The sequence below is a fragment of the Sminthopsis crassicaudata genome, chromosome 4 (assembly GCF_048593235.1).
Source record: "Sminthopsis crassicaudata isolate SCR6 chromosome 4, ASM4859323v1, whole genome shotgun sequence".
Taxonomy (NCBI): Eukaryota; Metazoa; Chordata; class Mammalia; order Dasyuromorphia; family Dasyuridae; genus Sminthopsis; species Sminthopsis crassicaudata.
In genome coordinates, this window is record NC_133620.1 from 8,277,438 (window position 1) to 8,290,477 (window position 13,040).

General features: G+C 48.1%; 1 protein-coding gene across 1 annotated transcript in view; it reads left to right on the forward strand.

Annotated features, from left to right (window-relative positions):
- The window catches only part of WLS (Wnt ligand secretion mediator), a 96,955-nt gene that overhangs the window by 32,583 nt on the left and 51,332 nt on the right, over window positions 1-13,040 (forward strand). Inside the window, 1 exon segment of the mRNA XM_074265672.1 lies at window positions 3,922-4,194. Coding sequence (XP_074121773.1) covers window positions 3,922-4,194 — 273 coding nt within the window.

Sequence of the window (13,040 nt, forward strand, 5' to 3'; positions counted from 1 at the left end):
CAAACATTTAATCAGCAAGCTGTGAACACAAATAAATAGACCTGAGGATAAATACCCAGAGATGCAAAGTCGTCTGGATAAGAGAAAGGAGGGGCGATGGCAAGCTGGAGGGTAACCAGGGAAAGCTTCATGGAGGGTTGGTTGCCAACTTACACAACAACAGTTTTGTAAAGATAAACAACTCTGGAAGACTTAGGAACTATAATTAACATAAGGCTCCCCCACAATTCCAGAGGATTGATGATGAAACATGATGCTCCCCTCCTGATAGAGAGCCTATAGACTCAGAATGGTCCGAGACATGTTGCTTGAACATGGTCAATGAAGGAATTCAGGGATATCCAGGTGGCGCCACCATGGATAGGGCGCTGCGTCTGAAGTTGGAAAGACCAGAGTCCAAACCCTGCTCCAGACACTCGCTGTGGGATCCTGTTTGGTGGCCCCCGTTTCTATTTGAGTTTGACACTGCAGATGTCAAGTCGAGCACCGAGAATTCCTCCATTTTGCTGGTATTGTTCAGTTGTTTTATTGATAACTGAGGCTTTATGACCTCATTTTGGGGTTTTCTAGGCAAAGGTACCCGAGTGGTTTACTGTTTCCTTCTGCTGTTCATTTGGCAAATGAGGAAACTGAGACAAACAGGATGAGGTGACTTGCTCAGAATCACACAGCCAGTAATGTCTGAGGCTGGATTTTGAACTTGAATCTTCCTGACTCCAGTCCAGGGATCTGTGCATTATGATGCTCCTTAGCTGCTTTTGCTTTAGTAATTATCATAGTATTGTTTGTCTCTCAAGACGTCCATATTCATAGAGTCGTTGATTTAGAAGTGGGAGCAACCTGGGGGGCCACCTAGTCAAGGTCCTTTTATTTTTTAAGCTGAGAAACAGGGGAATGAAGGGACTGTCCCAAGATCACTCCAAGAGTGTTGGAGGTGACATTGAATCCAGGTCCTCTGACCTTAAAACCACTGCTCTTTGTATTGGGCCACTCTACCTGCATCCACTGTGAGGATGAGTGAGACTATTCAAAGGGACAAAGGGACAAAGCCTTCACGTCCCTCCTTGCCTCTCTCTGTATCTCTGTCTCTGTCTCTGTCTCTCTCTGTCTCTGTTTCTCTCTCTCTCTCTCTCTCTCTCTCTCTCTCTCTCTCTCTCTCTCTCTCTCTCTCTCTCTCTCTCTCTCTCTCTTTCTCTCTCTCCCTCCCTCTGTCTCTCTCTGTCTCTGTCTCTGTCTCTCTCTGTCTCTGTTTCTCTCTCTCTCTCTCTCTCTCTCTCTCTCTCTCTCTCTCTCTCTCTCACTCTCTTTCTGTCTCTGTCTCTCTCTGTCTCTCTCTCTCTCTGTGTCTGTGTCTGTCTCTGTCTCTCTCCCTGGACATTTAGCTTCTTTCTCCAATGAAGCTTTCAAGGCTCACATATCAAATGGTTGTAACTCACTGAATCAGCTAAAACCTACAATTGTCTTCAATACTAACTCTTCCCGAGTCAGAGTCATCCCTCAGTCTTGTCCTTGTGAACTTGGCTAGAAGGCTACATTTATCTTAGTCCTGTTGTTACTTTGTGCCTCAGATATTAGTCCTATGACCCTGAGAAAATTATTTAACTTTCTTCAGCCTCAGTTTTCCTCATCCATAAAATGGATGTGATCATAGCACCTTTTGCTATGTCTTCTTGTAAGAACTAAATGAGATAACATATAGAAAAATGTGGCAAACCCTAAAGCTTTCTATAAATGCATCCTTTTGTTATTCTTATCTCCATCTTATTCAGTCCATCCTATGCAACCTCTCAAGACGATTTTTGCATCTTACATTTGTCAATTGGTCTATTATCTCCAAGGGCTCTACCATTTCTGCTTTTACAGTGTTAAGCAACACAGGATGATTGGAAACTTTTTTCTGGGGTCGTGGGATTATGTATCTACAGTGGAATGGACCATAGAGACCATTGAGTTCAAATCTTGCATTTTAGAGTTAAGGAAGTGCACTGCCCAGGGAGGCAGACTCTTGGCCAAGATCATAAGATGTGTGAGAGCTGAGATTTGGGCCTGGATCCTTTACCCAAGAGTCAATCCCCCCTTTCCATTGGACCATATATGGCTCGGAGCTTTCTCAGCCATGAAACAAGAGACTTGGGTTTATGGAGTCGTAAACTGAATTTTTACAAAATTCATAGCTATATTTCAATGTAATTTATCTTTCTGACCCTATTTATTTTATTTTAAAAAACAAAACATTATTCTGAGAAAGGGTACACAGGCTTCAGTGAGTAGTGAAAGGCTCCATGACGTTAAAACGTGAAGTATCCCCTGATGAGGTGCTCTATCTTCTTCTAATTCGGAGATCAAGGATCCTCTGATAAGAGTTTTTTCTCCTAATGAATGAAAGAGGAAATGAAAGATTGGGAAGGAGGCAGACTTTGTGTGGAGCTATGGAAGCTGCAGACTCACGGCAAGCGCACCTTCGACTCGACTTACCTATCGAGTTTGGGATGGTGCCCTCGGCCCGCTCCCTGCACGTTAGCAAGGGCGTCGTGCTCACATCCGTGGAACAAGAGACTCATTTTTCAGATGAGGTGGAGGACGAGGGGGAGGAGGAGGAGGAGAATAAATACAGAAAGGCCACGCTCGTTTTGGAAGAAGCTTTTAGAGGTCTCAAATATAGAAATCTGTGTGATTACCTGAGCTATAAATGGGACTTAGCCCTGACTTGGCTCTCCCTGCTCATTTCCCTGACCACAAGAAACAGGGGCCACTTTTAATATACTGTTTGGGCTTAATGTTTGTGGATAATTTAGCTGAGTCAGGATAACTGGAGGCTCCGTTGAGTCATGTTTCCAAGAATAAGGCATGCGGCTGATTTAAGAGACAAATGACTTAGGAGAGGCCCCAGTGGATCAAAGGGTGAGCGTGGGGGAAGGGAGGCTGGCAGCGGTGGCCATCAAGGCATGGTCTGGCCATTGGACTGACTTCCCAGGATGCGGTAAGGAAGGCCTTCAAATAGAGTCTAGGAAGGATGATTGGGATCGGCGAGTCATTTCCTAGCCATTTGTGAACTTTGGCTCTTATTCCAATAACTGGGGGTCACTTATGGACTCATGGAATGTTTGAGCTGGAGTGAAGCTCTCAAGGAAGCTCAACGTCCATGTAGTCCATGAGGAAGCTGAGGCTGAGGTTATGTGACTTATCCAAGGTGATACAGTTAGTGCTGTGTCTGCTTTGCCTCCACTAACCCGGGCAAATCCCTTTAGCTCTGAGCCTCAGTTTCCTCACCAGTTAAATAGTGTGAACAATGCCTATTGTACTTACCTTCCAGGGTAGTTATCCATAAAATGCTTTGTGAGTCTTAATATGCTGCATATATATGTATCAGTATCATCATCATTGTTGTTATTAAAGAGCCTATCCAGTTCATCAACAAACATTAAGCACCTGCTGTGTGCCAGGCCCTGTTCTAAACCTTGATGCTCACCTACTAATGTTCCATATAAAACTATGGTCTATAGGGTTGTATTGTCTGGAAGGCAAGCTCGAGGGAAGAAAGGGTGAGCAGTGGAAATGGGGCAAAGTAGGATTGGAGTTTTAGTATGAAGGAAACCAGGGGAGCTGAGAGATGGAAGACAAGGGGCAGGAGGGAGAATTTTACAAACATGGAGGCCTGAGAGGGAGAGAGAGATTCTGTGTACAAAAAAAAAAATAGAGAGGAAGTCCAGAGCATTGGATTTTAGAGGGTGGGGGTGGGGCATTAGAGGTTAGATCATGAAGGGCTTTGGATGCCAAATGGAAGATCCTCTAGGTCTTAGAGGGCCACTGGATTTGAGAGGGTGGAGAGGGACACAGTTAGCCCTGCACATTAGAACGGATACTTTGAAACATTCAATCCAATGGTTTTCTTAACCGGAAAACATGTTTTCCTTCTTTCAGCTCCTGGCCCCACCACAGCAGTGTCCTACATGTCAGTGAAATGCGTGGATTCCAAGAAAATTCATCACAAATCCAAGTGGTTCATGCCCTGGGGCCCCAACCATTGTGACAAGATCCGGGACTTTGACGAAGCCCCTCCCAGGCAGATTGAAGCCAACGACATCGTGTTTGCTGTCCACGTGCCGCTGCCCGCCATGGAGATGAGCCCCTGGTTCCAGTTCATGCTCTTCATCCTCCAGCTGGACATCGCTTTCAAGCTGAACAACCAGATTAGTAAGTCGTGTTCTTCTTCCACCTGCTCTGTCCCAGTGCTCAGTGTCAAGGTTGTCTAGGATGTAAGAGGCAGGGCTTGGAAGGGGAGAGGAGAAGAGAGGAGAGAAGGAAAGAAAAAAAAAAGAAACAGAGGAAAAAGACAGAGACAGAGAGAGATGAGGAGAGACAGAGAGGGGGGAGGGAGAAGAAAGGAGGGTAGGAAGAAAGGAGAGAGTGAAGGAGGAGGGATGGAGGGAAGAGGAGGAGGCAAGGAGTAATATTAGCCAGTCTGAGAAATGTGAGGTGGTTATTTTAATTTGCAAAGTTATTTCATTTTAATAGTAAAGAGTTATTTTAATTTGCATTTCTCTAATCAATAGTAATTTAAAGCATTTCTTTTTGTAGATAGTTTTGTCTGGAAACTGCCTGTTCACATCCTTTGAGCATTTATCAATTGGGAAATGATTTGTATTCTTATAAATCTTATTGTGAGTCTATGTGTGTGTATATGTGCATATACAATACATATATGTATGAATAAATATGTCACATATAGGCATGTGTACCTGATACATACATGTATATATGTATAAATATATGTACAAACATATATGTGTGTATGAGGAATGACGTTTTATCGGTTTTTTCACAATTATGATTACTATGTATTTCTTCCCATCTGATTTTCCCGTTTACCCTATTCTCTTCTTTCACCTTGTCACTCTTCGATTGCATCTGAGTCCCATCTCCCCCAATCTGCCTTCCCTTATGTCAACCCCCCATCCCACACTCTCCCTACTTCTCTCTAGAGTAAGATGTCTTTATCTGAGTGTATCCTTCCTTGTTTGAGCCAGTTCAAAGGAGAATGGGGTTCATCTCACCTACTCATCTTCCCCTACACTGTAAAAGCTCTTTTGCTCCTCTTTTATGTGAAATAGTCTATCCCATATTGCTTTTTCTTCTCCCGTATCCAAGTGCACTCGTCTTTTTCATGTAATTCTATTTTTTAAATATCATCCCATCATGCCCTCTGTCTGTTCTTACTGGCCTTCTAAGTTGTCTTGGGTTGGAAAGTTGTTTTTTTTTTTTTTTTTTTCTGTTGGTTTTGACACTCCAGAATTCATTTTGAGCCATTATTTTAGAGTTGTTTGGAGGGGGATTTGGTAGAGCTCAGGTGGAGCGCTGCCATCTTGACGACAGATATTTAGAAGATTTTATTTAAAGATCATGTGACTGGGGAAGGATGACATCTGACCCACCATCTCACTCTCATATCTTATGAGACCAAAAAAGAAGGAAAAAGTAGCAGGATCATGGGAGCATAGATTTAATTAATCCTGGAAGAAACATTGGAGGCTATAATGTCCAACCCCATCATTTTACCAGTGAGAAAACAGAGACCGAGAGGTATTAAATGGCTTGACTTGCACAGGGTCACACAGCTGGGAAGCGTCTAAGTCTAGATTCGAATGTGGATGTTCAGGGCCAGAACGTGGCCCACAGCACCTCCGGGCTTCCTCAGCTGGAGATTCGGGGGACAGAGCCAACCTTGCGTGCTATGTGCTGGCCTGAATGCGCTCTGTAAACACGAGCCACGACCATCATTATTTCCTCTTTGGGAGATTATGTCGCCACCACCAAGCCCCTCCCCAGTTGCTTGAACTTAAACAAGAGCAAGCTGGAAAATGAAGATGCCCGGGTGCTTTTCTATTGATTTTTGGTAGATCACGGCCCTACTGCGATCAATAGACTTAAATTGGGAAGGGTAAGCAAGTGCAGTGAGGGGGCTACAAATTGCAGGGCTAGAATTCTCACACAAGCCCCTAACTCCTGGGCCAGCCCTTAGTTACTGTGTTGCCTTTCAAGCTGTTATCTGTTTATACAAAATAACACGCTGGAGGTCTCGTGTGAGCAGAGCCGGTTCACATCAGAAGCCAGCGTGGCCAGAAGCTGAGGAGAGGCTTTCTCCCACGTGGGCGGGTGGGTGGCCGGGGGCTCTGGCTTTCATGTGGGCAGGTTTGTGGTTGGGGGGGATTTCACCTGGCAGCTTTGTCTGGGGATGCCCAGGCGGCTTTGATTTAGGGTGATGCCGTCTTTTCCCAGCGCCCCATTTTAAGCCAGATCATAGGGGAAGTTTTATGAAACTTCATGGCTCGATCTTCTCCCAGAGTCCTGCTTGCCAGGGAACCTCAGAGGTGGCTGGGACCGCTCCCTTCCTCGGGCCCCAGAGAACCATCCTGGAGCTGGGGGGTTCTTTCCCTTTTTTACAGGCCCTTCTTGCCTAAGCCAACTTTGTGCTCTGGGAGATTTTGCTTGTTTGTTTGGGTGGGTGATACAGGTCCTAGTTCCACTAGGAGGACTGGGGTTCACTGTGGTGGTGGTGGGGAATCTGGTTCAGAAGTCTGAGGCCTTGATTCCAATCCCACCTTTTCTCCTTACTTTATTTACTCCCTCTTTATACTTGATCCAAGTCACTTACCTCCTTTCTGCCTCAGTTTTCTCACCTGGACACTTCCTAGTTCTCAATGATTCCCAGGTGAGAGGGCGCTTATTAGATGTAAAGAAAAGGGCCAGGATCAAGTCACCTACCTTTTTTCTGCCTCAGTTCCTCCGCTGGGCACTTTCTAGTTCTCAGTGATTCCAGGGACCAGGGAGCTTACCAGATGTAAGGGAAAGGGCCAGGGTGGGCCAGTGACACTTAGGCCAGGTATAGGGGAGACAGGGCCAGGGCCGGGAGGTCAGGGCTTGGTGGGTGTCTTCACTGATGTAAATAATCCCTCCTCACCAGGGGGGTTTGACCCCTTCTTTAAGCCTCAGAATAGGGTTTTCTACCTGGGGAAAATGAACTTATTTTTAAAAACATTTTAAAACTATTTTGCTAGTTAGATTTCAGTACATTTGATTTCCTTTGTAATCTGATATATTTTATTTTATGCATTTTCAAACACGATTCTGAGAAAGGAGAGCGGAGTTTTCGGCAGGCTGGCGGAGAGGCTGCTAGGGAACAGGGTGAGGGGCTCCAGGCCCAGAGAGTGGAGCAGAACATGGGGAGCGTGTGGAGGAGGCTGAGTCAGAGAACGAGGAGAATGCCCGTTTAGCCATCAATCAGTATTTATTAAGCACCTGCTGTGTTCCAGGCACTGTTCTAGGCTCAAGGCCTACTCAAAATGAGTTTGGTTCTAGTGAGAAGAGACAAGAAGTCTGTGTGTGTGTGTGTGTGTGTGTGTGTGTGTGTGTGTGTGTGTGTGTATTCACACACACATATAGACACACACAGTATAAATACAAAATGAACAAATACAAATTTATACCAACTAGTTAAATATAAAGCAATTTGGGAGGGAAGGCTGGAATAAGCAATTGGGGGCACAAAGAAGCGCTCCCCAAGAGGTTTGCTCAGTCTTACAAATCCACCCTCCTTTATGTACCTGTATTTTCCAAATTAAAGAAACTTAGGCCGGCAGACTTACCCAGGGTCACATCGCGAGTGCGTGTCAGAGGCCAGAATCTTACTGCCGTGGTTGCCGATCCAAGGCTCTCTGCGGGTCCCCGGCCACCTCCCGGTCCTTCCTTCTCCCACAGTGCCTCTTTCCAGGTCTCTGGTGTGAGTCCCGAGGGAGAGAGTGGACCAGAAGGCTTTGGGCCAGCCGTGGGCATTCCCCTCTGGGCCGGGCCAGGGTTTGGGCCCACTTTGACAGACATGAGTAGAGCAATACTTTGGCTGGAGGTCCACTTCTAAGTCAGACAGACATTAAAGACTCTTCACACTTCATTCTAGACTTCAGGATTAAAAAAAGAAAAATAATCCCCGAAAGCTCAGCTAGGCCGGGGAAGGTTAGATAGAGAGCTGCTCATTGTTCCATGGCCATGGGACTGATGCTGGCTGCTTCCTTTTGGAAAGGGAGGACTGGGCAGGAATGGGGAGGATTGGGGAGGATTGGGGAAGAGGTCTAGGGAGGCCTGGGGAGGAGAAGGGGAGGACAGAATATCTGGGGAAACCTGGGCCCGGGAAGGGGCAGCTTCAGGACAGCTCCTGGCAGAGGAAGGAGTAATGTGGCGCTGCTGAGAGCAGCCTGTGGACCTCTGGGAAGACTTCATAAACATAAACCAGATTTTTAAAAAATAATATTTACCCTGCCTTGAACTCTTTTCTTTTTCCATTTTAGGACAAAAGTTTCCAAAGCCCCAGCTGTGGTTCAGGGCAAACTCCTTCCAGCTCTTCCAAAGGCAGGAGGCAGTTTCAGCTTTTCAATAGGCTGGGAATCATAGCTTAAGGGGGGGGGAGGGGGGATTTCAGCCTGGGAGGGACTGGCAGATGTTTGCGAACTGAGTAACAGCTTCTATTGGATACCCCTTAGGGACATAAGGCAGGTCTGCTCCACTGGAGCTGGGGTTGTCGGAAGGATCTGGCCTCCAGACCGTGGCCTCCAAGGAAGCTGGTGCGAGAGATCAAAGAGGAAGCCTTTGCTGGGAGCCTGCTTCCCTGCTCAAGGTGTGCCACAGGCTGAGGCTCTGGTAACCGTTGGCAGGCGTGCGTGAATGAATGAATGAATGAGAAAGCCTTTGTCATCCCTTGCACCTTTCCAGTCACTGTGCTGCTAAGACACAGGTGCCAGCCAATAAGACGGTCTTGTCCTCAAGGAGTTTTTGCTCTTAAAAGGAAGGAAGGCAACTCCTGGGGAACAGAGGGAGGAGAGTCCTGGGCAGGGGGTTTAGAGTGCCAATGGTACAGGGACGGCCTTGCCAGGCTGGCAGGCCCGGCTGGTTCCTGTTCTTAGCTCCAGAAGGGGGAAGGTGGGGCCAGGTGTGTTCAACATGGAGGGTCCCGTCAGCCATCCCTGGAGCGACTGGGTCTGTTATAGATGAGGCTGGCAGCAAAGGAAGGCCGGGGTGCTTGTTCTCCAGTTCCCGCCACTGTCAGGATCTTGGGTTAGGTCACGGCATCATGTCCATTTTCTTGTTAGGACAAACCTTGGACAAAGACCCTCAGGGGCAGGCAGAGGCAGGGGACACCGGGGCCTGGGCGCGGTGTCCCTCCAGAATGGAGCTGCTCGTGTTTTGTGACGAGGAGGGATACAATCGCTCAGGCTCTGGGTGGCTTAGAGATGCCTTGGAACTCAGCAGGAGTCCCGGGTGCAGAATGCAGATTCTGTTTCAGCTGATATAGTCTGGGCAAGGGACCCGACCAAGCTCTCCAGATGTCCAAAGAAGAGGAGGAAAAGGAGCTTCCGACTGGCATTGGATCAGGAAAAAGCTGGGTTCGAATCCTGCCTTGGACTCTACTTCCAGATCAGTCCCTTTAGTGTCTCCCAACCTCAGTTTCTTCATCTATTTAACGAGTGGGTTGGACTTGGTGCTATCCCATATTCCAATTACAGCCCATTCTGGGTCTGTGTGTGCGGTGCTAGTTCTCCTGAGCCTTGAAAAGTATACGTGGGAGAACACGCAAACGTCTCGTATGTGTTCATGGGTGTCACAGTGGATAGAGGCTGGGCCTGGAGTCAGCGAGACTCCGCTCCTGAGTTCAAATCCAGCCTCAGACACGGCCTGGCTGCGTCACCCTGGGTGAGTCACTTCACCTTGTTTGCCTCAGTCTCCTCATCTGGAAAATGAACTGGGGAAGGAAACAGTGACCCCCCCCCAATATCTTTGTCGAGAAACCCCAACTGGGGTCACAAGGACTGAGTCCACTGAACACCCACAGATACATGAAGCACACGTGGATGGATATGAAAGTATGTCTATTTGGGGATATATAATGACATGATAATATAAGCCCCCAGACTCTAAGGCCATGACCCTGGGGCCACATGTACGTGTGTGTAGCCCACTTAAGTCACCTCACTCCCAGGGGGGGTTCTGGGGGAGGAGATGGTGACTCATCGAATCCCTCGTCTGCCCTAGCTTCATCTTCCTCCCCTCCCCCCTGCCCCACGTCCAGTATTTACAAGTCTGCGAGGAGACGGGCCAATCAGTTTAACCACTAATTTGAGGAAAAGAAAGAGACTCGAATCGGGGAGAGCAGATCCTATCTGAGTTTTTCCACAGTGGATGATTAACCCAGACTGGGAAGGTGGGGATGGGGGTGTTTGTTTACTCGGATTCCTGCCATTATCTCTGTTTTGGGGAGGATCTGTGATCTGTCTGGGACTTTTCAATGAGAATGAGCCCCTTAGAACGTGTTTATATTGGCTGGAAGTCTGGGAACCTTTCGGCTCTATTTGCTTTGGGATAGAATTATTGATAAGCCTTTTTCGTGGGATAACATCAGTGTAAAGCCTTCCCGATTGGTCCCTGGTGCCTTAAAGATGATTATTAGTTGTAACCAGAAAGACTCTGAAAGGGCGAGGAACCAACGGGGCCGAGGGAGGCCTTCAGAAGTCTGGCCAAGATGCGCTAAATGTCAGGTTTGGGAAGTTCCCTGAGCGAGATTGCAGCTCGCCCTGTCTGTTTCCTTTCTTCCTTTCACCAGCATTTCATATTTTTCCTCTTCACTATTCCCTTCATTAGGGGATAATAATTTTTTTAAAAAAATTAATTAATACAATAAAAAGACAAGTCTTCCTGGTCCTCAGGCAGGAAACAGATTCTGGGAAGTTAAATAATTGACCCAAAGTTGCCCGGCTAGTCAGGGGTAGGTAGCAGGCTGGGAGGAGTCAGGGCAGCCATTGGACTTTCCCATGAGCCACTCTTTCCCTTTAGCTTCAGCCACACTTCAGGTCTACCCAGGATGTAACTTACAGCTAGAAGGGACCCTAAAGTCACCCAGTCCTTTTTCATTTTGCATGTGGGGAGACTGAGGCTTGTTGTGGTTCAGTGATATACTCAAGGTCGCACAGGACCAGGATTTCAGGCCCTGTGATTCCCAGGAGCTCTTTTCATTGTGCCAAGGCTATCTTTTGTGCATCCTGGACCTGGATTCAAACCCAGGGCTGCTCCAGAGCTGGTCTTCCTCTTCAGGTCTTTGACTCCTCCTGGGGTGGAATGAGCCCATGCCGAGCTGAGTATACAGTTGGGACTTAATACATGTCTGAATGACGGAATGGATATTAGGAGAATATTCTCCAGACTTAATCTGGAGAAGCCACTTGATCTCCCAGGCTCTTTCACCAGATCATGCTGTTTCTCCACCGTGTGTGTCTTGTGGATTCAGTGAGATCTCCATGAGGAGAATGGCAGTGCTTCCGTTTCTGGGCACGTTCCATTATTGGGTGACTGCAGGGTGTTGGGGGGATGTCCAGAGACTTTGCCCTGATCCTCTGCCCTGTTCCCCCACACCCTCTGCCCTGAGCCTGTCTTCCAGTGCCTCGGCTTACCTTGTACGTCGCAGTATCTCCCCATGAGGAGGTGAGCACGTTAAGGTGAAGGACCCCTTTTGGTGTTTCTGTGTATCCCCCCCCCCAGTGGCACATGGCAAGGTGCCCTCACCAATGTCTGTTATCCGACCAGTTAAGTGTGGAGGCCAGTTGTACCTGTCCTCCCCTCTGGGTTGGGTTTCAGAGCTGTCTTCTCTGAGCTCATTTTAAAACGGGGGAACTGAGGCTCCCAGAGAGGGCCAGGGGATTGGGCAAGGTCCCAGGGCTGGTTGCAGCCAGAGGCCTCCCTCCTCCTCCCTCCTCCTCCCCTGCCTCCTGCTGTGTCATCCGGGTTATTCTGCAGAAGGGACTTTGTTGACTTAAATCCACAAATTTGCATCAAGGTGTGGGACATCAAAGTGCTGGGCTTGGAGTCAGGGAGGCTGGGCTTCAAATTCTACACTTAAGCGCCTGTAGCTCCCCTCCCCCCTCCCCAAAGTCCAGTATTTACAAGTCTGTAAGGAAATCCTGTGCAAGTCACTATGTCTGTACCTCATGGGTAAAGGCGGAAGGAGAATGGAGGACAGTAGACCCTGTGCAAGTCACTTACTATGTCTGTCCCTCGTGGGTAAAGGCGGAAGGAGAATGGAGGACAGTAGACCCTGTGCAAGTCACTTACTATGTCTGTCCCTCGTGGGTAAAGGCGGAAGGAGAATGGAGGACAGTAGACCCTGTGCAAGTCACTTACTATGTCTGTCCCTCGTGGGTAAAGGCGGAAGGAGAATGGAGGACAGTAGACCCTGTGCAAGTCACTTACTATGTCTGTCCCTCGTGGGTAAAGGCGGAAGGAGAATGGAGGACAGTAGACCCTGTGCAAGTCACTTACTATGTCTGTCCCTCATGGGTAAAGGCGGAAGGAGAATGGGAGGACAGTAGACCCTGTGCAAGTCACTTACTATGTCTGTCCCTCGTGGGTAAAGGCGGAAGGAGAATGGAGGACAGTAGACCCTGTGCAAGTCACCACGTCGGTACCTCAGTTTCCTCATGGGCAGAGATGGGGACCAGATTGGTCTTGGTGATTCTAGTTCCCTTCCTGTTTCAGTCTGTGCTCTAGGAGTTTCTGGGAGCTTGAAGCTATGGGGGAACAATTGGAGAAGGAGGCAGAGGGCATTGGGGGAACAGAAATGGAACCGTGGAGTCAGGACCAGGGTTCGGATTCTGCCCCCGGGCTGATCGAGTCAAGCTCATTGCTCATCCTTCATTCTCAAAGAGGATTAAAATGGCGCCACCGGGGACGCGGAATTCCCAGGCGAGGGCTGCTCCAGAGCTGGTCTTCCTCTTCGGGTCTTTGGCTCCTCCTGGGGTGGAATGAGCCCATGCAGGGCTTGTGGCGGTGTCCCAAACAGCAGGTTAGGGTGTATACAGTTGGGACTTAATACATGTCTGAATGACGGAATGAATGTTAGGAGAATGTTTAGCGCAGTGCCCAGCAGATATAGCGACTTCGTGAATGTTGGCGTGGAATGAGCTCCTTCCCTTCTCCATGGACAGAAGAGGCAGGGGAGGGCGCAG